The sequence below is a fragment of the Glycine max genome, chromosome 7 (assembly GCF_000004515.6).
Source record: "Glycine max cultivar Williams 82 chromosome 7, Glycine_max_v4.0, whole genome shotgun sequence".
Classification (NCBI taxonomy): domain Eukaryota; kingdom Viridiplantae; phylum Streptophyta; class Magnoliopsida; order Fabales; family Fabaceae; genus Glycine; species Glycine max.
Window position 1 is genome coordinate 4,953,458 of NC_038243.2, and position 25,105 is coordinate 4,978,562.

The 25,105-nt window shown below is 29.9% G+C and overlaps 2 protein-coding genes and 1 non-coding gene across 11 annotated transcripts; 1 reads left to right on the plus strand and 2 right to left on the minus strand.

The window, feature by feature from the left end:
* Window positions 1-657: 657 nt before the first annotated feature.
* On the minus strand, window positions 658-6,567 carry LOC100795201 (cyclic nucleotide-gated ion channel 1). Of its 4 annotated transcripts, none has more exons than XM_014777751.2 (9): window positions 6,484-6,567; window positions 5,539-5,648; window positions 4,474-4,966; window positions 3,748-3,960; window positions 3,354-3,652; window positions 3,021-3,132; window positions 2,474-2,710; window positions 1,723-2,120; window positions 658-1,182 (listed from the first exon to the last, which is right to left on the minus strand). In XM_014777751.2, exons 2-9 carry the CDS (start codon window positions 5,565-5,567, stop codon window positions 894-896), a joined length of 2,070 nt encoding a protein of 689 aa, XP_014633237.1. In that variant the 5' UTR covers window positions 5,568-5,648; window positions 6,484-6,567; the 3' UTR covers window positions 658-893. The 4 variants fall into 4 exon arrangements, with proteins under 4 accessions (XP_014633237.1, XP_006583244.1, XP_006583243.1 ...); XM_006583181.4 differs by having other exon boundaries at window positions 6,432-6,544; XM_006583180.3 differs by lacking the exon at window positions 6,484-6,567 and adding an exon at window positions 6,342-6,476.
* A 6,791-nt stretch (window positions 6,568-13,358) lies between these two features.
* Window positions 13,359-13,470, plus strand: MIR4387B (microRNA MIR4387b). Its single transcript, NR_048694.1, has one exon. It is a non-coding gene; the product is annotated as a microRNA MIR4387b (primary transcript).
* A 3,514-nt stretch (window positions 13,471-16,984) lies between these two features.
* Window positions 16,985-23,851, minus strand: LOC100809202 (uncharacterized). Of its 6 annotated transcripts, none has more exons than XM_041016882.1 (11): window positions 23,423-23,851; window positions 23,237-23,309; window positions 22,570-22,611; window positions 22,397-22,469; window positions 21,060-21,215; window positions 20,784-20,889; window positions 20,272-20,454; window positions 19,308-19,473; window positions 18,675-18,988; window positions 18,106-18,195; window positions 17,055-17,399 (listed from the first exon to the last, which is right to left on the minus strand). In XM_041016882.1, the coding sequence occupies exons 4-11, from the start codon at window positions 22,409-22,411 to the stop codon at window positions 17,338-17,340; spliced, it is 1,092 nt and encodes a 363-aa protein (XP_040872816.1). In that variant the 5' UTR covers window positions 22,412-22,469; window positions 22,570-22,611; window positions 23,237-23,309; window positions 23,423-23,851; the 3' UTR covers window positions 17,055-17,337. The 6 variants fall into 6 exon arrangements, with proteins under 6 accessions (NP_001242843.2, XP_040872816.1, XP_040872815.1 ...); XM_041016881.1 differs by having other exon boundaries at window positions 22,570-23,142; window positions 23,423-23,839; XM_041016883.1 differs by lacking the exon at window positions 23,237-23,309 and having other exon boundaries at window positions 23,423-23,845.
* Between the last annotated feature and the right edge of the window lie 1,254 nt (window positions 23,852-25,105).

The window sequence follows — 25,105 nt, forward strand, 5'->3', positions numbered from 1 at the left end:
TATATATTTTTCCTATCATTTTTTTTAATTAGAACACCTTGAATTAAATAACGCCTCTTTAGGGATGCTAGAGTGCTACTAATCTATTTAAAAAGTTCTTAAGGAAAATGGATTTAACTTCCCTTTCTTTTCTCTTCTTTTTTTGGTTCCCCCTCCCTTTTTACTCTAATTTACTAAAAGAACATAGTAATCAAAAGAATGAATGTTTTGTTATTCTACTCATTTTACTAAACTATTATTTTATATAAAGAAATTGTTGAAATTCTCATTTTTAACTCATGATTGGGAATTGTTTCAAATCCAAATCCTGTAGTTGGAGGGGGGAAAACATAGCAGAAGACGTGACACTTATAAATTCGATAGTCAAGTGACTTATAAAGCGGTATCCTTTGGCTCCCCTCCATGCATAATATGCAATTCGAATCTCAAAAAGCCTGTAAAAAAAATCAATAAAATTATGACAGATATGATAAACTAGAGTACTTAGCATATCCGATATGACATTATGAATGTATCCACATAATATACTTATAATTTCTTTATAAATTTAAAAGTCTCCTTTAATCTATTTGTAAATACAGATAAACTGCTTAATAGTTAATTAATACATATTATCTTTGATAACAAGTCACAGTGGAGTAGAATCAGTCTGATATATGACTATGAGAAGCTCTTCTCGTAAAAGTTTGTTTTGAAACGGTTCATCCAAACACAACCAATATTTTTACACACTGCTGTGTCTACATATGCTTAGTTTGTTGTTGTAGGAAATCCTAAACACCACTTACTAGTAACTTATGCAAGCACAATTGTTAAGGATATGTAAAATATGCAGAATTAATCCTCAGGCACAGTCTTATAAAAAATTAAAGTTGCAATAATTTTTTTTAAAACTAGTTTTTCTGAGCAGTGAAATCATCTGGCTTCTGAGGCATCAGGGATCTCTGTGGCTGTGGCACTCTGGTGCGTTTACCACTTCGCAAGTGGCGCAATCCACTTGATGCAAACCTTGATGCATATATTGTAGCAGCAAAGCTAGGTGAGGACCCTTCCTCATTTTCCAAAGCTTGTATCCTTTCTTCTGCTTCACGTAACAACCTCTCAGCCTTCTTTTTTTTGTATCTGCGCCAAGCTGCTTGTATGAAACATGCACCCCATGTCTTCCATTGCAAGGAATAGAACCTGAACAAAAAAGTGTAGAATAATCCTAAATTCTTGTGTAATATACTTTTACTCATCTTCTTACTTACTAAGGAAGAAAGTATTAAAATTACTTCTTTATGTTTATGAAATATGAAGAGTATTAAATGTAAAAGAGTTTTTATACTGTAATTTAATCAAAAACTGATATGTATATGATAAGTTTATTAACTTTTATAACAATGTAATAATTATTTTATAAGTTATATCAACAAAAGATTTCTAATTGGTTGAATTGTCTGCTAACAAAAAATCATCTTTGAGTGATTTTTAAGATAATTATTATGAAAGTCAGTAAATTTATCAAACATAACAAGTTATGATTGGTATATGTATTATTTAGGATAATTAATAGTCTAGACTTTTACATTATTATTACATGTATTATTTATTCATATATTTTTTGTGTAATGCTTTCAAAGTATTAGACTATTAGGAGAACAAATAGAGGATATGACATTTCTTGAAATATAGTGATGCATTATCAAGGAGAAAAAGAGTGAAACACATGTCAAGTCTTGCCTGAAAGTGTGTTGAAGTTGTTTGCTGTTTATAAGACGTCTAAATTGGGAAGCAACACACTTCAAGTCATCAGGCATGAGAGCAAAGGCTTCAACTTCTGATATAGTTTCTACTGTTCTAGTTGAAATGGGTAGATTTGAGGAGGAGTTGGGGTCCAAGGCCCATGTTAGAAGCTCTTCTCCACAGAAGTCACCAGCCTTGATCTCAAAGGAGTTGAAGAAACCAGTTCTTCCACCATTTGTTGTGGCAGTAGCAAGTTTTCCACGCATTATGAACAGCATTTCATCAACTGGATCCCCTTCACGAACTATGTAACTTTTCTCCGTGTAAAGGACTGGCTTCAGTTTATCACACAGTGCATCCAACAACTGATTATCCATGTTCTCAAACATTGGCACCTAGAGCAAGAAGAAGGTAAAATTCTCATTACAAATACACATAGAAGTATGTATAGGTAGAAGGAAAAAGAAAATAACAAAACTTAGATACAGTTACTTAAGTAATTCTTATGTATATCTCTAATTAGAATTGGAATTTCAGAGATAATTCACATAATTAAGAACTTGCTAAAGGTAGCATAGTTTATCGAACTGAAACTCCAATTCTGATGGAAGATATGCATAAAAATGTATTTAAGGAACTCCAATTCTGATTGAAAAATAACACCAAAAACACGTAAAAACCGTTATTAAGTTTTGTCCAAAAGAAAAAAAACCAAGTGAATGGAAAGATGGTTATGGGTGATACACACTTTTTTAAGGAGGTCTATGCAAAGATGACGCTTTATGTCCCTCCTGAGATCTTTAGGGAGGTTGCGAATTAATGTCTCCTCCTCAACACCCCTATTTTCTTGCCATTTGTATTGTTCATAACGTCTAATTCTTTCTTTCAGGAAATCAGGTAGCATACGGTGGGACATCCACAGTTCTGCATCCCTCCTTTTGATTCTCATCTCTTCAACTCTGACAGTGGTAGATTGTAGATATTTCTGCAAGAATAATCAACACATGTACACAACCCATGAATTCAACAAATGAGAGGGGTGGGAGGATGAAGCTAACACTTTTAACACTCAATTGATGAAAATTTGGTTTCTCATTTAAAGTTTAAAATATGTTCCTTTGCCTCTTTGGTCTTTACTCCATCAAAAAACCATTGATTTGCAAAATAAGAAGAAAAACTCATGAATTACACTGTATCTATGACTAGAGATGTGTAATTAATAACACTAACATATGCAAAATCACTAATTCACTGCCTGGTCTATGATCTCATCACATATCCTGCCCAAGAATTACCTGCATGTTTCCAATAAGTGATGCAAATAGAATCAATCCAAAGACAGCAATGAAGATAGCAAAGATTATCTCCCCAGCATAAGTACTTGTCTCGAGACCTTGCCCAACAGAACTGAAAAAAAAGGACAAAAGAATCACTTTTGGAATGCTTTTACCCCCCCATCTTTAGGTTGTATTATGCTTTCCTTGATAAGATGTTATAAACACTAACTAACTAGCAATAAGTCCATAGAAACGTTGGGAACAAAAGAACACAAGGATATAGAAGTTCCAAAGTTTGTAAAATGTGAATGTTGCATACGGAGTCAAGAGTAGAGAAGATTATTTGGCAACCTTACACTGCGCAAACCCCACCAAAAGCAGTAGAAGAACTTGTGAGGAAAATCTGTATTTGATTCTACAACGCGAGCCTTTAGAGCTTCTATAAAAATTCCAAAATTGAAAGTTTCCAGGTGTTGAATTTGTTGTGGATCAGTTAACGGGCAAGAAGATTTGAGAAGTGATTGAACAGTAGAATTGCCACTTCCACAGCTAAGGTAGGATTCATGCAAGAACGTAGTATTCTTCAACCGCCTGCGCCAGCACCGCAGCCTTGATTCTACCGAAAACAGATACCAGAATGCTCCAACAACCTAGTATGTCACATGTACTTGGTGGTCATAAAACTTAGCATGATAACTAGGAACATAGGTAAGATGTTATGATGAAAGTGACAAAATCAACTCACATGACTTGCTAGCATATAGAGAAAAAGATTGTAAGCAGCTCCAGCCCATGCTGTCTCAGTCAATATGCCAGAAGTGCTTGTTACTTCTTTGAATAACGGGTAGATCCGCAGAATTCTTGGCACGTACTGTGCTATTATGGTATACTTCAACAAATCCTTTCCCACATAAGGAACTGAGCATTTTGGGAATGGGATCATAGCTAAAATGACCAACTAAGAACACATTAAAGGTGTTAAAACAACATCAAATTATGTCTTTCACATCAAACTGAACTTGATTAAAATTATTATTAATGTTGCCTTCATTTTGGATACCATGGAACTGTCATACGAAAATACCAAAAGGACTAAAATCATTCCATTTCCAAGGACTTAACTGTATAGAGTTTAATTGTCATACACTGTCATTGTCAACTAATCAGAAATTATCCTTATGGTGACTTTTAAAGTTGTTATGATCAAAGTCAACATACTCATCATACATTCAATCTGTTAGAGGATGAGATACTGTTAAAAAAATGTTTGCAACGTCATTATATTTTAAATAAAGTCTTATATATTTAGACTTTTGAGGTTACAGCACTTGAAGGTTCAAAGTGATATGTCTAGTTGTTCTCTACAAAATATGGTTATGGGGCAATTAACACTTCAATGACAGTTAATGATGATATATTAAAAAGCACTTTTGTCTTCTGAGTTGAGAGTTAGTATGGAAGAGGGAAATACCTGAGGAAGTGGAATAATTGATAGAATGTCAATGATGAAGTAAGAGCTTAAGTATCTCATTACGATGGCCCAAGGATCATTAACTAGCTCACCCCTTCCAAACACACGAGAGGAAGGTGCAATAAACCCGGTTCGAAACTGAAAGATGATGTGAAGAATGTAGAAAAGATCAAAGAATGTGCGGAGAACACTGGCAGTAATCTTCAGTGTTCCATCTAAAGCAAGGCATTGTTTCTTGTCATCAATCATTGGGATGTAAAAGAAAAGAGGGTCCACAGAGATTGCCATCACACTTGTGATTACAAAAATTTTGTTCCACTTCTGAAGTGTTGCCCCCTGTGGATCAAGAACATGGTTCCGACAAGACAAATTTGTTATTGATCCATCACTGACAGAACTTAGGCTTGGTTGAACTTTTCTTTTGAGAAATCCACCATTAGAAGAATCATTGTGTTCAATACTTGAAGAAGAAAGTGACTTCCAATCCTTAAACCTGGATAGAAATATAATATTTAGTTAGGTATCTTGAAATAATAAGAATCAGGTAGATGTTAGCATCAAAAGTTTCCAACATTAAAAAAAATCATAAGATCAAATCTCCTAAATGGTCACTAAAATGGTTGAGTACTGAGTACCCCCAAAAGTAATATAATAACTATCAAATTCCATTACTTGCAGTCAGAGGTAGGAATAGGAAATTAGGAATATAGCATAGTGTTTGTAATAGTATAATAATCTTGGTGACATGATCATATTCGAATTATTGGTTGCTCAGTACAGTGTCAATTTGTCATACATTCGAATAACATCTTTTAATGTAGGTAAATACCACAATTTATTTTTTTGAGAAAATCCATAAAATGTATTATTTTCTGAATGAGGAAAATGAATAACTTTTTATTTATTTTTTGGTACAAAAGGAAAATGAATAACCGAGGCAGAATATATTATTCTAAAAGTGGGCAAAGAGAGTGTTAAATTAAAGTTAAAACAGAAGGATGTACCAAAAGTAATTAAATAAATAAAATAGTAGAAATATACAAAACCAGGTTTCAGCAAACAAACCTCACAAATTTCTGTCCCTTTGCAGCCATAACTAAGCTACTTCCGCATGCAGTGAGAATATTAATGCTTCATAGAAAAAACACTTTACTTGTACCATAGAAGATTCGGGCCTGCAAAATCCAACTTCAAATTAAAAACTTGTACTTCGAAAACTCTAAATTAGTACACATGTAACTAGGGGGAAAAAGGTCAACAATATATGACTTTATTTTGTTATCAAGCCACAATTATTTGAATTCTAGACTCAGAATGCCTCCCCAAGATTCAGTACTTTCTGCTAGGCTACAACAAAATCATTTGCCTTTTCTTTTTGTTGTTAACTTTCTATAATTTACAGATTCAAAATTACAACACTAACAAGAAACCATCAACGACTCAATTATTTATTTAAATTCATCAAGTCAATTAAGTGAATTTCCAAACAATAAAGTGAAGTACTCAACACCCCAACCTACCACAATCAGAGTCAAATGAATTTGGAAAACACCACACGTAATGAGAGAGAGAGAGAGAAGAGGAGAAGAGGGTTGACTTGAACCATAGGAACCAAGTGAAACAATTGACTAGTATTAAAAAAAATATACAATGAAAGAATGAATTATAGGAATATTGGATCAATGAAAATGTAACATAAGGCTAATATGAAACAAATGAATAACAGCAACACATGGACATATAAAGATAGCAAAACTTGTTCAATCCAAAAACATCTGGCTTCAAAGTTTTCTCATCTTTGGAAGTCCGAGGAAGAAACTATGAGCCAAACTACGAAAGTCTCTTCTGAAGGTTAAAGAAACATCAACCTTATTAGCTATGTTAAGGTTGCTTGATAAGTGTACAGAACCAAAGCAGGAAGCAGAGGAATTCAAAACTAAAAGCAAAAAAAATGTTACATTAATAAGCCTTCTGAGAAAGAATTTTCATGGTCATTGGTCACGCACTTACGTGTTTGGTAGTGATGGAGAAAGAAAAAGAAAGAGTGAAATAAAGCGGAAGAAGCAGTGATATGACTGAAGATGTACGAAAAGAAGACTAAAAAAAGACATAGAATCAAGTACATGCAGATATATACAGTATATACTAAATACAAACCTACGAAATGGTATAATTTATATTTCCAGAAATTTTATTTCCACAACGCTTTTACAATAAACAAAGATGAAAAACAGTATAAAAAATTTAATTTTGGGACAGCTAGGAAATAAAAATCAGAAATGGTGTTTCTTTTGCTGTTGAAGGAATCAGAAACGATCGATGTTAAGTATATGACTTAACAATTAATGTAAAAGACAACAAACTCATGCTTATCTAAAAAAAGAAGAAGAAAGAAAAAAAGACAACAAATTATTATTGTGATGGAATAATAATATAAATAATTTTTAATTACATTCTAACTGTATAAGCATTTACCTGTGTATTTAAATGACTTGTGTACGTATCTCCTCCCTTCTCTCGATCATATCATAAACCATGATTTGTGTTCCATCATCAGTTTACATTATATTAATGAAAAGTATATACACCTTAAGAAATAAAAAGAAAAATAAATAATTGATAAATATGAGAAGGAATACAATAAAAAATCAAGATTGATACATTGTAAGATAAAAGGTATTTTTACGTGAATTTGGAATGAATTGAATTGGAGGGAAATGCAATTGATTTTTATAATATTATTTAATTAGTTACTCTAAATTAAAAGTAAATATAAATTGATTTAAATCATATTATATTGAATTGTTCTATTGTTTAAAAAATTTAATATATAAATTCATCGAATTTATCAGCATATTTAAAAATTTAATTTGTCAAAACACATCAAATATGAATTTAAATTAATTTATTAAAATATATTAAATTTAAATTTAAATAAATACATCACTGTAAACTTTAGTTTTAAATTATTCTCAATTTTAATGTATTTATAAATTTTTAGATATGAAATTAATTTTAACTTAAAGCATACTATAGTTTTTTTCTTTTTTCTTTTTTTTCTCTCACGAAAATAAGTTTGGATGTTATATAAAAAAAGATTAATTAAATTTGTAGTCTCTTAAATATCGTATTTAGGTTTCAATTTTACCATATTTAGTCCTTCAAACTTTCTTACATTTACAACAAGATCCTTATTCATTCTTACAACAAGATCCTTTCAGGTATTGTTCAATAAAAAAAAATTAATGACTAATTTTCAAATGTATTGAAATTAATTTAAAAGATGAATTTCTCTTAACATAATTTTTTTATATAGCCAGACACGACAAAATCAGATATTTAACCTCATTCTTAAATAATAAGGTTATATCGATCCGTCAACAATATTGGAGACCACGTTTAGTTAATTAGGTATTTGACTATGTGCAAAGATTTTAAATTTATTTATTAGCCACCATTAAAAGACACAAGAGTCAATAATTAACATAGGACATGTGAGAATCCACATTATCTTTAAAGTTGGATTTCAACATTTCCTTCTTTTGTCTAAGGTAGGCAAGTGGAATTTTTTACACATCATTCTATTTAAGGGGTAACCATAATTTACTTGGTTTTTTTAATACTTTCTATCACATTCAAGATTATTTACTAGTAAAGTGATAAACAAAGAAGACTTATTAATAAATCCAAAATAGATTTTTATATCATATCAAAATAAATCTAATACAACCCTATAAAATTATTAGTTTATAAGATAAAAATTATTTTGCTTATATAATTTTATTTCAGTACTATCTTTAGTCAATAAAATAATTCAATATATTCAATTTTGTTTTGCTCATAATTATTTATGATACAAAACTTTCAATACATCCTTAAGTGATCATAATTTAAATGACTTTTCTTAACACATTATTCCTTCCTTATTAATCAAAAGTAATATTGATCTTGAGCCATGATCATTGTGTGATTAATCATTTTACCTTGAGTCATGATCATTGTGTCTTGTGATGATGGCCCATCATAGACACAAAGTTGAGAGAAGAGAAGCACCACGTACGTACGTCTCCTTCTCGAGCTGTTTTCCATGCACTCTTAAAAAAAATCATGTTGAGGCATCAATAATTGTCGGCTATATTTAAGCTTGGTTATATTCTCCTGTGCTTCGACACTTTTGTGGTGGAACATATATATTCTCCACACACACATACCAATATCTGCATTCCTTGGTAGTTAAGGCTATGTACGTTTATGCTAAAATTGATTTTAAAAAGTTGACGTTAAAACAATGTTAAAAATTAATTTGTTTTGACATAGAGAACTTATTTTTGTTACGAAACCTGAATTCCACATTTAAAAAAAAAAAAAAAAAACCTAAGTTCCACAAACCATACCAATACACGTATAAACTTTTTTTATTTTATTTACGAAACACCTGTAAAATTTTAAGAGAAGTAGTGAGTTGTAATTTGTGTTTGGCATAAAACAAGGTTACTAGCTAGACAAAAAATATATATATATACCACTAAACGTGTAAATCAATTAACATAAAGTTATTTCAGTTCAAATTTTAATATATAATGACAACTACATTAATTATAATTACATTAATTTTGTCCAACTAAAATGAAATTGCATGTCTTTTATAAAAAAATATGTGTAATTATTTAAAAAAAACTAAGCATAAAATATTGACCAATCAAATGTATTTGTCACTCTCGTGGCATTAATTTTGTAAAATTCGTCTTCGCACAGTTTAACATTTTTCTTTGAAATAATATTTAAAATTGAATTTAAAAGGATTTTGTTTGAATATAAAATAAAGGTTTTGAGATAAAAAAAAATATTTGATTACTTTTTAACATTTGGTGAGATTTAATTCTAAAATCATTCTATTTATTTGAAAGCTTTTTTTCTACTTGTCTTAAATTGATCTATTTTACTAATCAAACCTGAAGTATTTTTCAAACTGAAATTTATTGCTAGAAACATGATTTTTTCAGCAAACCAAACAAACTATACATAAAGTAATATTACTTACCAAAGTTGAAGAAAAATCTCGAACCATGCAAAAAGTAAAAGAAAAGCACTTCTCCATTTCGGCCGCCAATATTTTGTCCATTGTTTTTAATTTGTGTGAAATCAAAATTATAGAGGTTGACATACTAAAACACAATTAAATTTTTTTATCACGGTATATTATGTATAAAAAAAATTATACTATCAATAAATATTACAAAAGGTAGTTTCATTATATGTGACCATTTATAATTAATAAATTAAATAATAGTGTAAAAAAAAAAAAGCATTCACATTTTAAGTGCATATTAATTATAGTCTATAAATTTTCTCCCCGAATAGAATTGTAAATCACTATACAATCTATGAAAGAAGAATCAGATGATTGCTTTTGATATGCCTTTGTCAAGAAAAATCAGAGTATTCTTTTGATATGCCTTTGTCAAGAACCTAGTGGCATTTGACAAAACTTTGCACATATCTTTATTAAATTAAATATTCGTGCGTGCAATAAAAACCTTAAGTTATCATCTCACCATATAAAAATATCTTCTACTTCTACAGCTTTTGTGTCTTAATGGATAGAATAGAGTAACTTATATTTATTAGCATTGATTTTCATCAATCATTCTTATGCATTATATATAGCAGTCCCGATCAAGGGCTTCAGCATATAACATTAATATTTGTCTGCTTACGAACTTTTTCTCACTCTATGGACCGGGTGAGGTGTTATGATATAACAATATTGAACATGAAAAAGGAGAAGACAGGAAAAGAAAAATGGAAAAAGATGCACAGAAAGAAAGATGGAAAAACAATAAAGTTCACCATTATGCGCTTCCAACGTGTTTCCCGTGAAACCCTTTTCTGTTTATATATAAACGGATTGAAACTTGAAAGATTCTCCTCAATCACTTTGATTATACGTAATGTTAGTTTCTCTACACTACGTAATATAATTGAAAGCAACTCGGCTACCTATTGACTAATTTTGTATATCACCAAGGGTGTGGATAAAACTGATGTAAGTTTAACCACCATTACATGAAATTTGAGTTTTTGGTAGATAGTTACATTAGATATTTAATTGAATGTAAAGTTTTACTCTTACAATAACTTTATCTAACTTCAATAAGATGATCTTCAGCGAGTGAAAAAATACATATCATCATCTCTACCAAAAGAAAATGTATTAATTCTTATTGTAAAATAATCTCAAATAACTTTAAATTTTACGATGCATGAATGAATCAGTATAATTTTGTATTATCGATAAGAATAACATGATTTTACTATTTCTTATATTTTCCATAAAAAAAATATTTCTTATTTATTCTTCTGTTTTTACTTTTGGCTAAATTATTAATTTGGTCCCTTTGTTTATTTAAAATATTTAATTAGATCCCTCTCTTTGAAAACTTCAATCAAATCTTTTATTTTTTTGAAAATGTATGGATATAGTTATTTTTGTCCAACTGAGTTTGATGTCGTTGGGTTGTGAATATGGAAGGTTTCTCATTTATGAATAATAATAGTTTTTAATTGACATTATTTATTCTTTTAAATTTAAAAAATCACAAAACTTATTGTGTATGCACTACGAATACATATTGAGAAATTCTAGCAACACACTATTATTTGTTGAAATTTACTCCCTTTATCCCATTTATTTAGTTGTTTAAGGTTAATGATAGATTTAAAAAAATTTAATGGAAGTATACTATTGTTATATTTGGACTAAAATATTATTACTTAATTAATACCTTGGCCTTTGATGCTTGCATAATAATAGTGGTATTAAATGAGGGTAAATTTGAGGGAGAAAAGTATTAATTAGAATTTCAAATTTTAAATCAACAACAATTGTTTTGGAAAAAATAAAATAAAAGGCAAAACAACTAAAGAATACGATGGAGGCAATATCTTGTAAAAAAAAAGAGCAAATTCTATATTTTTTTACAAAATTAGGTAACTAGGTGGTTTCAAAATTCACCAAAGGTGAATGATTTTGATTTTCAATATCAGTTGTAATTATAACCGATATAAAAAACTAAATTTTTATATCAGTTATAATTACAATTGTTATAGAAAGTCATTTTTATATATTAATTATAATTACAATCGATTTTGAAACCATCTAGTTTGATATATAGTTAAAAAAAATATATATTGAACAGTACGAAATAATTAAGTAATGTTGATCAAGTGAAATGTTGAACCGTGAACTAGGCCAACTGTTCAACATTTTTTAAATATATAAAGTAAGTTTTAAAATAAAACACAATTCATGCATATTTGACAAAATAAGATTCATACCAAATAGCATTTTTCTTAAAATTAAGATTACTATCTAATATTTATTTTTTTCACCCAAATACCTGGAAAAAAATAAATGAGGGTAAATTTGAGGGAGAAAAGTATTAATTAGAATTTCAAATTTTAAATCAACAACAATTGTTTTGGAAAAAATAAAATAAAAGGCAAAACAACTAAAGAATACGATGGAGGCAATATCTTGTAAAAAAAAAGAGCAAATTCTATATTTTTTTACAAAATTAGGTAACTAGGTGGTTTCAAAATTCACCAAAGGTGAATGATTTTGATTTTCAATATCAGTTGTAATTATAACCGATATAAAAAACTAAATTTTTATATCAGTTATAATTACAATTGTTATAGAAAGTCATTTTTATATATTAATTATAATTACAATCGATTTTGAAACCATCTAGTTTGATATATAGTTAAAAAAAATATATATTGAACAGTACGAAATAATTAAGTAATGTTGATCAAGTGAAATGTTGAACCGTGAACTAGGCCAACTGTTCAACATTTTTTAAATATATAAAGTAAGTTTTAAAATAAAACACAATTCATGCATATTTGACAAAATAAGATTCATACCAAATAGCATTTTTCTTAAAATTAAGATTACTATCTAATATTTATTTTTTTCACCCAAATACCTGGAAAAAAATCAATTTCATTTTACTATTTGTCATTAGTCGCATTCTCTTAAGTGATAACGTAACACTCTCTCTGTCACATCATCACTTAATGGAAGGCGACTAATAACAAATAATAGAATGAAACTAAAAAATTTTTCAGGTAATTATTCGATAAAAAATAAATTTTTAGGTAATAATCGAAAAATGTTCTATTTTTCAAGTATGAAAAACTTAATTAAGTTAATATGAAAAATAATTTTTTAGTTAACAAATGATAAGGAGAAGTTTTATCAAAATAAATAATTTAATTTCAAATAAAAGGATAAATTTTATTATTTTATTAAAAATAAAAATAAAAATAATAATCATAAATTTAAGTTATGTTTAAAAGTAAATCTTATAAGTCAATAAGAAAAAATTGTTTCTCAAACACTTTTATTTGATAAAATATTTATAAACTTGTCAAAAAATTAAAAATTAATTAAAATAACTTGATGAACATATATGTAATTTTCTTTATCTTATTTTTTTAAGATAATTCTTCGTTCAAAATAAGAATATACATTAAATTAATAAGATATTTTTTATTGGTAACAATAAAAAAATATTATTTAAAATTTATAATAATTCACCTATCATTTTATCATGTTTAATCAATTAAACTAGATTAAAAAGATAGTATTAAAAGTGAAATTAAAGAGTTAAGATGCACATATTTAATATCTAAACAAAGTTAAAAGATAATCCAAAAAATAGTGATGGAAGGGTGTTGAAAGACATAATACGTTACATCATATCTTAAATAGATTGTTTTCAGATTATTACCTAAAAATTCATTTTGTCAAATACCTACCTAAAAAATTTTAGTTTCGTTTTACTATTTACTTTAATTATTTTTCGTTAAGTGATGGTGTGACAGGCAGAGTGTCATGTCATCATGTCTTGCCACATCATTCAAGGTGTTGGTGTGGCAATGAAATGATGTTCATGATAAGGTGTGATGGCATGACACTCTGTCTGTCACGTCATTACTTAACGTAAGGTGACTAACAGCAAGTAGTAAAATGAAATTGAAATTTTTTTCTGATACTTTGTTTCAAAGAAATAAATGTTAGATAGTAATCTGAAAATGACTTATATCACATATATGAAAAATATAATTAAACCATAAAAAATAAATAATAGAAATATAGAGTAACTAAAAGGCTAACATGAAACCAATGATAAATAAGAAAAAACAACACATAGACATGTAAAGATAGCAAAACTTGTTCAATATCCAAAAACATCTGACTTGGAACTTGGAAGTTTTCTCATCTTTGGAAGTTTAATGAAGAAACCATGAACCGAACTCCGAAACTCTCTTTGCGAAGATAAAAAATAAAAAACAAAGAAAGTTGCAAAGACACTTTGAAAAAGCGGTAAAGTGGCTAGCTAGCCTTGGTGTATTGTTGGTAAGAAGGTAAGAGAAGATGGCAAAGAGTAGAAGGTTAAAGGAACATCAATCTTGGCTATGTCAAGGTTTCTTGATAAGTGTAAAGTCCCTTCTCTATTTCCTTTACTTACTTACCCCTCGAACCAAAGCATGAAGCAGAGGAGTTCAAAACTAAACAAAGCAAAAATGTTGCACTAAGCCTTCAGAGAAAGAATTTTTATGTGATGCACTTACCAATATGATAGGTAAATTATAGAGGTTTTTTAGATTAACAATTATAAAAAATTTACAAGATCTTGAAATCTATAATTTTTACAAATAATACATAAATAATATGTATTTTTCTTTATAATGAGGTTTCTCTTTAGTATACTTTAATTTCTTAAAAGATGAGAGAAACAAAATTTCACTCCATTGATTATTTTTTAAATATGAGAGAGAACATTTTTCTATCAGAAAAGAAATCTTATTCATGTTAAGGGATATTAATCCATTTATAATCACTACTCTTATCAACTAACACCTCTAGAAATTTTTCCTATTTATCTCCTATTACAATTTAATTATTAATTATTAATTATTGATTTATTAATTCCTACATAAATTAGATGTGTCTCACATGAGATATTAATTTATCGTGATGAAAAAAAAAGTGAAATAAAGCGAGCGGCAACCATATGATTGTTGATTGAGGATGTAAGAAGACCACTAGAGTCCAAGTCCATAAGGTAGCTCAAGTACATGCAGATATTACTAAATACGAACCTAAGATATGTTATAAATCTCATGCGTATTACATTATGATAAATTTTATTTCCGTAATACTTTTGCAACTTTTTTTACAATGAAGAAAGCGACGCTATTATTAAACTGAAAAAGAATATCCCCTAAAATTTTATTAGCTTTGGTAGATAGATAGCATGTTTGAGATGATGGTGAGGTAAGTTAAAATCAATTTTAATTTCACGGTGAATGTGAAATATATTGTTGCTTTTGGAAAATCACGGTGGCATCATGGTCTTGAGGTAGCCACCGTGATTTTTAAAGGTATTCAAACATGGTAAGAGACACACTCCCTATTCTGAGGACATGTGCAAACCCATAAAGACATAGACAAGCGGGAGAGACAAGCATAAAACTACCAAAAGCTCACTTTAATGTAAGAAAGGATATCCCTAAATGTTAATTGGATCGGATGAAAGGCAAAGACCATATTCGACTGTCTCCTATAGAATCAACCCCAAAAAAGTCAATCAAAATGGTTGGATAGCATGTTAGGAAATTCATTAAAAATGAAGAAATCATGTTTGAGATGTAAAAGTTATAACTATTAACTTCTAAAAATCACATTCGAAAGATGAAAAATCACATTCGAAAAGTGAAGTTATACACACTAGGAATTGTTTTCAAACTTCTTGTCCTTGAATCTTTTCTTACTCATTGAGTCAATAGCTAAGCACATAGATTCTTTCATTTCTTGTGTTTCCCCTATTATGTGCAGGTGGTCCGATAATGATTAGATGATAGTGATCCAATAGACCCAATAAAATATGCTATGTTTGGTATTTCATTTGGAGTGCTTCAAATTCAATTTGAAAAGTAAACTCAGTTTTTGTCATGTTTAACCGGTTATCCTCCAAAATGCGTTTGCACGTTAAGATTTTATCTGAAAATTGAGATTTATAGAAATAAGACTTACAAATTTAAATTTAACTCAATCTTACTGCAAATTGTAATTCAAAAATGCACATCAACTGTTATATCAACTTTAAATTTTAATTTGTGTCTAACTCAATCTCAAAACTTAACTCATAAATTAAAAATTATCTCTCTCATGTGAAATCATTTTTTTTTTTGTATTATCACTTTAGTACCTAAAAGTATAATTCCATTTAAGTCCTTCAAAGTATTAAAATTTCAAAGACTCATCAAAGTACAATTTGCATGTCAATTTAGTCAAGTTAATGCATTGCCTACCAAGCACGCTTTCTGCATAATGGTTATTGATGGTAAAAAAAAAATAACACTCAAATTGAGAGACTAAAACAGGTATTAAGACAATAACATATATATATATATATATATATATATATATATATATATATATATATATATATATATATTGTTAATACACCGATTCATGCTATTTAACTACCCATTGGGTTGACCAATAATTCATCAACCTGTATCTCAATCGTGTTGACGACCTATTCGATTTTTAAAACACCGATACTTTTAACAAGTTTCATGAAAGTTGATGGACCATACCATCCTCATTTTAGGTTGCCACTAGTAAAGCAAAAGTTTATTTATTACTGCTTTGATTATTAGGGGAATGACAAGATAGTTTTGGCGTTTATTTATTACCGACACCTCTTGATTATGTTCTATACTTCTATTCTTGTTTGAAAAATAATTTTTCTTAGGACTAGGGACAAAAACCCTAGGGCCCAAACTGATAACTAGACAAATAAGGTAGTTTTTTTCTAACAAAATGAGTCCGGGTTTTTTAAGAAAAATGACTAGAATTCATAGTTGTGTCAATGACAATATGACATTATCATTAACGTGAAAGTTAAAATTTTCTAGAGAAAGGCACGTCTTATGAATTTAATACATGTGGTATTTGTGAATTCAGGTTACCATACATATTAGAAACATTAGGGGTTGAAGGGCATTTGCAAAATCAGAAGTTTGAGTCAATAAAAAAAGAAAAACATTGCTAAACGGAGCAATGTCAATATCTGAATAAGGTTAGTCGCACTACAAATAAATAAATAAATAAAGATAACGAGTCAAATATTAAAAGGAAAAGAAAAAAGAAAAAAAAAACGCTGGACCTTCCGAGCAGAAGCAAAGTCATTTGTAACAAACCAAGACTTCCACTAGGAAAATGGCTAGTTTTTAATTATGTTGAAGAATATCTTTAGTAATCTTAAAGCAACAATCAAAGACAATGCAGTGATTTGTGCTTCAACAATAGTATATGATCAACCACTACACTCATTTCTAATTGAAGTACAAGTTAATTGAACCATGCTGTTAGTAGATGAACTGGTAATCTTGTTGTGTTGCTACAACAATTAATTAAACACCATTGGAGTGTCAAGGAAATAAAATATTGCTCTGAAACAATGTGAATCAGATATCACACCAACCAATGGACTGACAAGGATCCAAACAATATACATATATAATCCAAATGCATCAAATCAATTACATCCTAACCACTGTCCCAACTCATCCTGATAACAGATTTCTTAAAAGAATGCAAAAGATTGCTAGTTTGCTACTACATGGAAAATTGACATTCTCTATCTTCACCCTGATGATATAAATCAGGCTGCCTACACTTAGGTAACAGTAAACCTGTATGCCATGTAAGCTAGATGACATTTATTAATACTAATTTTCCCTAACCTAACAATTAATGTGAAACATGCAACTCGCCTCACCTCAAGATTTCTCCTCATCTGATTGAGAGCATGGGGGCTCAGAATTAACAAAGAAGTCATCCACTGAAATGAAAACAAAGGTATCTTTGTTAAATCAACACTAGAACTTCAGTCTAAAAACTAAAAAGCAATAGCAGAAATTTTCAGATAGATTCAAGCATTTGTCGGTATGTATATTGCCATTTCGGAAACCATATGCTACTAAAATGTGTCAAACTGGATCCTCTATGTTATAAGGTGCTCTACTAATTAATCCAATTCATAAAATTTAGATTTCATTCTAATGTCCACATTGTAGTTTTGATAGTAAATCACGCTTTTATCAAGTCCAAACAATTTTATCAAGTTAACATACACTGAAAATTTTCATATGTGTACCTATTGTTCAAATTTTATAATTGGGTCCCTATAGTTTCATAAACTGAAAAACAAGAAAATTGTGTTGCGGTCCCTGAATCCACCTATAGTTAGAGAGCACTACAGGGATCCAACTAATATCTTTTTTAAAGTATAACCTAGTTATGAAATCTAAACTATTAGTAAATATAGATTAATTTAACCTTCTTTTATCTATTTCACGAGCAAAACCCTATTTCACAGTGATGCAACCCCCTGACACTACTGTTGCCCATGGAGTCAGTAGTGGACCGGTGGTCTAGAACTGACATCTATTTGATTGTTAACAAAATATTGTTGGGCAACTATTATTCATCAATAATTTTAAAATTGAGGACATTTAAAAACAAGATATATATGTATTTAACATTACCTATATCCTGTTGATCAGGAGATTCTAGCAAAATGTCTGAATCAGATGGCAAAAATGGTGAACCAGGATAGTTTCCCAGAGCTCCTAGATCTGCAAAGAACTCAAGACAGTAAAAGCAAGAAGACACCAACAATGATTGAACATTTATAAATTCTTGAGTATTATTGTTGACTGCATTTAGTCATTTCTAAGTATCAGCCGTTAACTTGGAAGTTTGGAACCAATAGCCCTTGAGACATTAATACCTACATCAGATATCTTGTGATAACTACATGAAATCTAACAACAGTTATTCACAGATAAGGAAACAAAAAGACCAACACAGTCTAATTTTACTCAAAATCCAATATTGATAGTTAATGCTTCCTGCTTCATTTTTATCAGAACATATTCTCACTAATTCATCTTTTTCTTCTCAAATATTCAGATTACTTTGGGCACATGAATGACATAACAGATCACAAACTCAACATATGTTGTACATCTCAAACAACTTCACTCCCTGATGACATCTGACTAACTTTAACTGCATATATAAAAGTGAATCAGAGAGTCAAATAAGAAATCACCTCCCAAGTTTGGCAAATCTGCCGTTAGATCAGATAGGCTAAAATTCCATTGAATTTGATCCAGCGATCTAGAAATTCCATTGCCACCATCTGCTGCAAGCTGTAGTCCTACTGAACTTGCCACATCAGATGTAAATGCTGTATCAAGAGCTGATGTATCTGCGCCCATTCCTGGTATTTCTGATGCAGTGAAGGGAAAATGACCACTGGATGCTACTGATGTCGGACTCACAGGCATTTCTGAGACAGATGACATTGTACCATTTGGTGGTATAACAGGAACCATATCAGGAGCGCTGTGGTCCATCATCATACTTCAACAAGGACAAAAGCAAAGAAGGTTATTTTTAAAATAACATAAATTTAACTTATATTTAAGTGCGGGACAGCCACAACAATCTGAGCATAAAATGTACATAATGAAAAAACACAAACAGTTAGAAATACAATATCAGTCACATGACTAAGCAGTTCATTGATGAAATCATTGACTACTTAACCACAAAACACATTTACACATTTCAGACAACTACAAAAGCTAGCCATGCAAGACCATCTACAGACAATCTTAATTGTAATATTGTCCCCTATGAGTAACATAAAGGAATTATGTGAAATAGAGAAAGTACTCACTCATTTCCAGAATTCATCCGAATGGGGTGAAAGTTGCCTGAGGCAGGGACTCCATTAACTACATGACAACTTGATAAACCACAACCCATGGAGTCAATATGAGGTTGACCTGTTGCTGGCATGGGAGGCTGCTGTAGCACTGGATACCCCATAGGTAGGTTGTTGACTGCACTGCAAACAAATGGTGTTAAAGAATACTGCAGGGAAATGAGAAAAAGATAAAGCAAAGAAGTGAACTTATGCATCTATGATCTAATGCATCTTTTAAGACTGAAATGTACTAAGCAATAAACACAAAAAGATTATGCAAAAAAATCAAATACTGGCAGGCCAATAAAAATATTTACAAGAACTAATACAGCAAAATAAATCCCCAGGAATCCATCAAAAATAACACTCAACTAATTATACAAGGTTTCCCTTCCTCAACTGAGGGAAATAGAAAGCCAGGAATGAATAGACTAACAAGAAAATACTGGGGTTTCCAATTTTTGTACTTCAGAATACAAAAAAGGAAAGTTTCCAAACAATCATATGAACAATCTCATAAGTCGTAATAGCACTAATGTTTTTAATTGCTGATTAGCTCAATAGCTCTCTTTAATAAATAATATAACTAAGTTTTCACAGCAATGATATAGCAAAGCCTCTGGTTTTAGGGAACTTCCAAGAATCCTGAGAATCTTCACACTATTTTTTTCATTCTCATAAAGTGAAGAAAGTATCATTTAAGAACTTTTCCGTGAGACATGATCCATGATCCATGATTTGCTCCTTGTTGTTGACCATGAAGTTTAGAATGCAGTGAGAAAGATTGCATAACATGAGAAGTGAAATGCAGGCGCCATCACTCAAGTCTCAACTCATAGTTTACTTTAAGTCATGCAAATTGCAAAGACGTGAATATATTTCGGATTCAAACACACACACTCATATGCTGACTGATGAGAGGGCAAGAATTTACCAGGCATTGGATGGATTCCATTCTGTATTGGAGCCAATGGAACCTTTGCAGGCATTGGACACTTCATGAGATGATACTGATGCTCAAGTAAATGATTGAATAATAGTATTTGCTTTTTCAATTTTAGCCTGATATAGTAGGCCCTGAAGAAATCAGCGTTCTCTTCTTCCAACTTCTGCCATACTGAATTAAAAAAGATCAATTACAAAGCATTGAAAGAAATGGGACTTGAGTTTGCATCCACTTATAAAAGGTATGGAAAATATACAAGAATGCAAGTAATGCTATGTTTTTTCTAACAGAAAATGTCTCAACTATTCAATTGTGATGATTTCCATGTAAGAAAACAGACAAACACATGGATCTGATAACCAGTTTGATTAAATAAAACATGGAAAATCATTAACAAGGATACAAAGGTTTTCTATGAACAGCATATACAGTAGACTATTATTAATTACAATTTACAATGCAATACATAAATGGCATGACAGAGACCTTAAGATGCCTACCAAGAGTTGTGAATCCAGGATCTATCTTTGCCCGAGTCAGTAGTGTTTTAACCACTTCATCTTTATTCATATATAACTGTAGGCATCTTTCTATTAAATTCTGAACCTACAAAAGTTAGAATATTTAATCAAAAAGGCAAAAAAAACAGATTAGATCAGATTAGCTTCCAAAAATCATCCCTATAAAATACAATCCACACGATATAGGATGTGCACGTAAAAGTAGGCAATAACAGAAAACTAGTCAAAGGTTTAGCAAAGAATATATATCCTTACAAACTCAATATCCTGCCGTGAAACTTTTTTGCTGTCATTACTTGTAGCAGATGCTGAGCCTGTGTCTGTAACAGGAGCATCAGTTGTGTGATTGTTTGGTTGTTCACTCTTGGGCTCATGAGAAGCTTGAGTCGATGACTGTAATTCCTCCGAGGTCTGCAAATCCATAAAAGATTAGCTGTTTAATTATAATGTATGCAAGCAGCTACAAGCGCTACAAAGGAAATCCAGAAGATTGGGCAGAGTTTGCATCACTGTGAGAGAAGAAAGCCAGAAAATATTCTTTAATACTGAATACAACAGGCCCAAAGCTCATTAATTGTTAGAGATTTAAATATGTACACATTAGTTTGCTTAACAAAGCATTACAACAAATTACACAACTGGAAATGACATGGATATTTAAGTTTTTTTCAGTGAAATAGTTAATTTTGCCACTCACTAACCTCCACCACGGTCAATTTTGAGAAAAGAATTATATCACTGCCTTTAATAAAGTAATAGACCTTCACTCCAAACTTGTTCAGGTAGATTCCTATTTTATGACAATTAGATTCAGAGGGTTCTGACTCCCGTTAACTTATTCATTAGTTATTGCTGGCCACACCAGCGACAGATAACAAACCACCATGCAAAACCTCCATTTCTTCAAATTTTAAAAAAACAAACCATCATCTCCTTGTATTACTGTAAAATTCCTTATATTAACTAGCATTCCTTTTCTCTCATCATGTCAACCCCTTGGTCCACAAGTGCACATCATATCAGGGTTTTCCCCCAAAGCAACTAAACTAATGCCATACACGCAAACAAAATTGTCCTATCTAAACACACAAACAACAAAGCTATTAAATAGGAGGAATTAAGGAAACTTACAGATGAACTCTATTAAGAATTGGTGACATACAAAATAAGAATGTGTTCTCAGTAATTGTAGAACTACTACTAACAACAAATTGGGTTAAAATTATCTATTAAAGTTTGCAAGTTAGAAACTTTTCAATGCTTAAACTTTGATAGTTGGATGAAAGAAAATATATCAAATCGCAATCATGTTTTCATCTTTGATGTTACAGATTCAGCTAATACAGGGTAAATATATGCATATATTGATTGAATTAAGTAATTTCATAAGGGTAAATAGGTCCTTTTCTCAGCATGCCTAAAAGTGGTTGGTTATAACTGTATTTTAAAAGGAACCATATCATGAATATATATTCTCAATGTTGGCAGCCAATTCGTCCAAGTGCATTAGATCCACAAAATTAACCGTTGCGATAGTGGATATTGCAAACAATGTACCAACTACCAAGATAAAAAGCATATCGTAGGAGAACCTGCAAGTTCTTCATTTCAGCAGAACGAAGGCTGACTGCATGTCTTTCAGGGATTTAAGTAATCACTTACTGCCTTCAAATTCAAGATTGTTTGCATTTATGTCAATGACACCCCAAGTTGAAGAAATCTTCATATCAAACAAGAGGAGTAATGAGAAAATTGTAAATCATACCACTTAAATAAGCACGTGGTTCTTTAAGTCAACAAAAACCATCTACAAAGAAATCCATATCAAAATACCCTTAAACAAATATGAGAAATAATATCTTCTACATCAGAGAGAACTTCATATGGTACAGAAAATGTAGCTGGCACTTGCCTGTACTGTTACAACTCTATAAAGAGGTCCATTAATTGTACATTTTAAAATGAAAAGTTTCTCCAAAAGGAAGGATGGCAATTACATTCATTACAACACTAAAGTAGACATAAGCAACTTAGTAAAGATGCTGTAAAACATCACAATTGCCATAGCCTTTTTTTTCAGTCAACTTAGTAATTTCAACATTCCTTTTGAAAGAATAAATCAGATGTGCAGCCACAGCCTTTAAGATGAATTTTGAATTTCTTCAGCAGGAAAAGTTAAAAATCAAAGTCGGTTCTGATTCACGATAAGACTAGGCAATAATTAACATCACAATTTTAACAGCCACGAGAAAAGGGGAGGAGGGAATGCAATCATGCAGTACTTTCAGAAAAATTGCAGTCGGTGAAACAATGCCTTCCACCAATGAATTCTGAGTATCTACAATTAATTCAAATGGTACAAAAAAAAACCTTTTTTCAAATCTCAAAAAATGAAAGGAATAGTTAAACAAATTAACAAATTTAAAACAAACCAGATCTCGATTGTCGATAAGAAATTGAGAACTGAAGTGGAAGCGGCACACAGATTCATCAAGCAAACAACTCCTTCAAAGGAATAAACTTTTTGAGCCACAAAACCACAAGGAAGCCCCAATGCCCCAAAAAAACAGCCCATGAAGCCAAAAAAAGGGGGAATGAAGATCTAGCAAATATATTACCTCACACACCAGTTCCTGAATCTGCAACCAAAAAACACAAGAGAAAAAAAGCAGAACACTGTTTTTTTATCGACGAATTTAAAAAGCCCCACCAGCTAATTCAAGCTTAATTAGCTTGAAAAAGATGCATCAACTCATGGAAAGGAAAAAAGAACGAAAATTTGGGAAAACTGGTAAGTGGGGGTTGAGGTTGAGGTTGAGGTTGAAGTTGAAGGAAAGAAGTGTGGACAGTGAATAATAATAGCATTTGAGGTTTAAGGAGATATTTTGAAAAGGGTGGAAAATGATATTTACATTAGGGACACAAGTCTGAGTGACAATGAAGGTGCTGCAAGAAAATAACAGAGAGAGAGAGAGAGAGGGTTGTTCTGTGCAAAAGGTGAAGTGAAAGTGAAAGAGATAGCGTGTGGGAAAATTTAGAATAATAACGAAAATCAAATTTTGAAAAATATATATTATATAGTCTACTAACAATTTGGGACAGTGACTTCTCTTGACTCATGCGGTTTGGTCTTTCTTTTATTTTTTTCCTAGAAAAATAACAGAGAGAAAAAGAGTTTATTATGAAAAATATAAAAAAGTGTTACAGTTCTCTCATACGGCTTTGACGGCTCTTGTTTTCTCGGCTTCGGTCTCAATGAAATATATATGTAAAATAAAAAGTAAGATTTTATTCTAGAGTGAGATATCCGGTGATAGTTTCATAATCATTCTCCAAGATAATAAAATGTAATAATAAATATAAGAAATATAATCAATATCATTTGTATTTATTATTTATTAATAATAGCTATTTTTAAATAATTACCTTAATTATAATATATTTTTTCAACTGAATTAAGAAAAAATTATTTTATAACTAAAATTTTACACTAACAATTATATGAACTTAATTTTTATTTTATTTTCTTATATAAGTTTCATTGGTGTATATTTTAGTTGAACAATAATATGACAAATTATTGTATCTTTTATAATGATTATTATAAAATGATAATACAAAATTATTTAATAATATTTTTTTATACTAAAATTTAGACCTTGCAAATAAAATTTATACAAAATTTTATCATTAAATAAAATATAACTCTCCATGAATATTTGGTTGAAATTTACTCACAAAAAAATATTTATTTATTTTAATAAAGTTTCATTTCTTAAGATATTTATTTATGAAAAATATTTAATTAACTATTATAAATTAATTATGCAAATATATTCCTTTTAATAAAGTTTCATTTCTTATGAGATTTATTCTAAAAATATATATTTAATGAACAAGTTATTTTTTAAACTAATTTAATTTAAAATACAATTAACAATAATAAAACTAAAAACAAGATTTATGTAGATAAATGACTTAATATAATTTTTTGAAGCAATTCAAATTAAAAATAAAGATATCATGATGCAAATATATTTGAAATTAAAATTTGAAAATAATTTAATATGAAATTAATCAAATTATCAAGTATAAATTTAAATAATTAACATTAATATAATTTATTTTTTCTTTCCATTCCAACCAAAATTAGATGGAATTTTTTTATTAACATTTAATTTACAATTAAAATATTTTTAGATGATGTTTAAAGCTTACAAAAGTAAATTAAATAAAAAATAAATTATATTATAATTTCTCAATTTTTACTATCTCAAATAAAGCATGCAAACTACCTAAAA